The 3,039-nt window shown below is 49.8% G+C and overlaps 1 protein-coding gene across 1 annotated transcript; it reads left to right on the forward strand.

The window, feature by feature from the left end:
- Positions 1-21: 21 nt before the first annotated feature.
- On the forward strand, positions 22-1,866 carry LOC146588138 (large ribosomal subunit protein eL22-like; the record flags this gene model as incomplete). The annotated part of the gene is made up of 2 exons (XM_085318491.1): positions 22-177; positions 1,721-1,866. Coding segments are annotated over 2 exons (285 nt in total), but the record flags the coding sequence as incomplete, so codon positions are not given.
- Positions 1,867-3,039: the final 1,173 nt, after the last annotated feature.

Here is a 3,039-nt window from a genome sequence, read left to right on the forward strand (position 1 = left end):
GTCGGCCGGGCCGCCGCGCGCCCCGGCCGCCGCAGCCCGATCCTCACAGCTCTCTCTTTCCCCGCGCCGCAGAAAAAGCCCGCGGTGAAAGGCGGCAAGAAGAAGAAGCAGGTGCTGAAGTTCACCCTGGACTGCACGCACCCCGTGGAGGATGGCATCATGGACGCYGCCAACTTCGTGAGTGCCGCTGGCGGGCGCTGCCTCCCCGCCGCCCTTCGGCGCTTTTCCGGAGCCGGGGCCTGGCGGGCTGCTGCCCTCCGCTCCCCGGAGCCCGCTGCGAAGYGCAGCCCCGGAGCCTCCTGCCCCAGCTCTTGCTTTTCCAGCCACCCTTGCTCTCTGCCTTCCTTGCCAGGGTGGGCTGTGCGCTGTAGAGYGAATCCCAGGGAGTGCTTGCACTGCTGGGATGTGCTTTAAAAGAAAAAAACAACCAGAGTCTCTGCTGTGCTGGAGGCTACTGGGAGCTGGTGCCTCTGGCCTGGACCCCAGAGCTGGCGGCGCTCCTCCTAACAGGCTGGCTGGCAAGCCTAAACACGCCTTGCGATTCACATTCTACTCGTACCTCTTCAAAACTTTAACTCTTTGGGAGGAGTAATAGGATCCCTCTTGTACCCTAAAAACTATTCAGTTGAAAAGGTTAGATTAACATCGATAGCTTGAACTAAGTGATGCTACATGAGCCTATATCTGGAGAACTCTGACTTCTCCCCCTTTTTTTCCCCTTTTGCTTTTCCAGGCTCCTAGCAGGCTGAAAGTAGTGCCACTGTGTTCTATGTCATGATCAAAAACAAAAAAAGGCCTACCCTTTTACTGCAGCCCTTGACTTAGGGTGACGAGAGCTTACCTGCACATATGTCTTATGGGGAGGAGGCGAGAAGGAACTGAGATAGGTCCTCTCTGGTTAGGAAGTGCCACTGTGTCTGATCTAAACTTTATTCCTTTGCCAAAAAGGAATATGTGTCCTTGAATTGAAAGATGTAATKTGACAAGCAGGAACGCTGCTTGGAAAGTAAACTTGTGTCTTACTCTGCRTGTGCTCTCTTCTTAAGAGGCAGCTGTTCAAGCAGTAGTCATGTTTAACCACACCGTTCTAGTAGGCTGTTTAACAAACAGCATGAATGTAAATACAGCATATGTAAATAAGAGGATTATTATTCTGTAAACAACTTATAGTTGGTTTGTTTTTTTTCTTTACCTGGTGAACAATATCTGTTGTTCATAACTTGGAAGGTTAGGTTTTTTTATGCTTTAGGAAACGGCATGCGAGAACAGCAGTAAGCATCGGAATTCTTTCTGATGGATATCTTATGAAGCTGTATCCTTATACAAGGAGTGTAAGTTTGAAACAAAGGGTTCTGGGTAACGCTCCTTGAGAATTGTAAAACAGCTTGTGTTTTTACTGTCATCTCAAGAACCAGAAAATATTAGTGAAATAAGGAAAGAATTCAGTTCTTTCACAGTTTGGAAGCCCACTTTTGTGCAGGTTTGAATGGGCCAGTTTCAGCCAGTAGGGTTAGTCTCACGACGTATTTGTAGGGTCAAAACTTACCTACCTTCAAGGAAAAAGCTTTTCTCTGCTTTTTGTCCACATGTGACCGCTCTTTCTCTTTCTCTTTCCCAGTTCTAACAAAAAGTCAGAATGCTCAGGTCAAACAAGCCGTGGAGCCCGTTGGTCCTTGGGAGCTGGCAACCCTGACTAACCAGCCGTACTCTTCTCTTACAGGAGCAGTTCTTGCAGGAAAGAATCAAGGTTAACGGCAAAGCTGGTAACTTGGGTGGGGGCGTGGTRACCATTGAGAGGAGCAAAAGCAAGATCACTGTTACTTCAGAGGTTCCTTTTTCAAAGAGGTAAGGACACGGGGCACCTGCAGGCAGTTTGGCCGGGGCAGGCTGGGGGCGCAGCCTGTTCCTCTGGCGCGCCGCTGCGGTCCTCTGCCAGCAGCGGGGTGAATCACCGTCACGCGGCATATGTTCGGAGTGTGGCGTGAAGTCGCAGGCAGCTGCTCGCGACGCCGCCGCTCATAGCAGCGGCCGCTGTAGACGTCGGGTAGTCCTGTTCCGGCAGTGTCAGCAAGGGATCTGGGGCCTCAAAACGGTGCCCTTGAGTCCGGCTGGCAGGAAGGTGTTACGAAAGGTGCGCTGGGTGTCYGCGGTTTATCTGCTCTTTGGATACTGAGGACTTCTGGTCCTCTGTGATGGCAGGTGAAGCTGGTGAGCACGAGTACTCCCCTGCCTGCTTTCTTGACGCTGCGTGTCGCTGGAAGGTAGCTCATTTTCTCAAGCTGTGGGGCTTGGTAAGAATAACCTAAGATAGCGTCTTTTAACACTGGCTCCCAGAGCCACCGGACAGGAAGCTCTTCTGTAAAACCCTGATGCGTGAGGCAACACTGGAACCAATGAAGAGGTGTCTCGGCCCATAGCTGTACTGTGTCCTGCTGACTTTAACTTATGCTGCTTGGGCACAGCAGTGCCCAAAATAGGGCACAGCGGCAATTTCTTTCTAAGTGGTCTTTAAGAAAGAGACATGGTTGAAAGTCTGTCTTGGAAGGTGAGCTGAGGTGAAAAGCAGTGGAGGATCAACAGCTTCCACAAGGCTGCCAAATGTAGAAAAGCTTGGCTGTTTATCAAACTCTAAATTCCACTACTACATGTTGCCTTCATCCTGCTGGACTTCTGCCGTTTGCCCAGTTCCTACGATTGCCTAATACTTCTGCCCTTTATTTTGCTCTGATGAATTCAATTTTATGCTGTAGATCAGAGGATAAAGGCCAGGATTTTTTTAGGGAATTAAGAGATGTTTGCTCCTGTTTTTCTTTTTAATGAACTGGGTGTTTTGTTTTTTTGTTTTTTTTTTTTTCCTTCAGCTTTTGCTGTTGCCAGGACTTAGGTACCTGCTAGTAGTTCAGTCTTCACCTGCCAGCTTTAGGTCTGAGCCATAAGTCGTGCTGAGAATCAGTTGCTAATATTGGGCCTGCTGAAGCAGGGAAAGCTGACTGTGTTCTCACTGTGCCTGCTTTCCCGGTCGGGTGCCTGTAACCTTCC

This window comes from Rhea americana, unplaced genomic scaffold (genome assembly GCF_003343005.1).
Source record: "Rhea americana isolate MKP2758 unplaced genomic scaffold, rheAme1 scaffold_539, whole genome shotgun sequence".
Lineage (NCBI taxonomy): Eukaryota > Metazoa > Chordata > Aves > Rheiformes > Rheidae > Rhea > Rhea americana.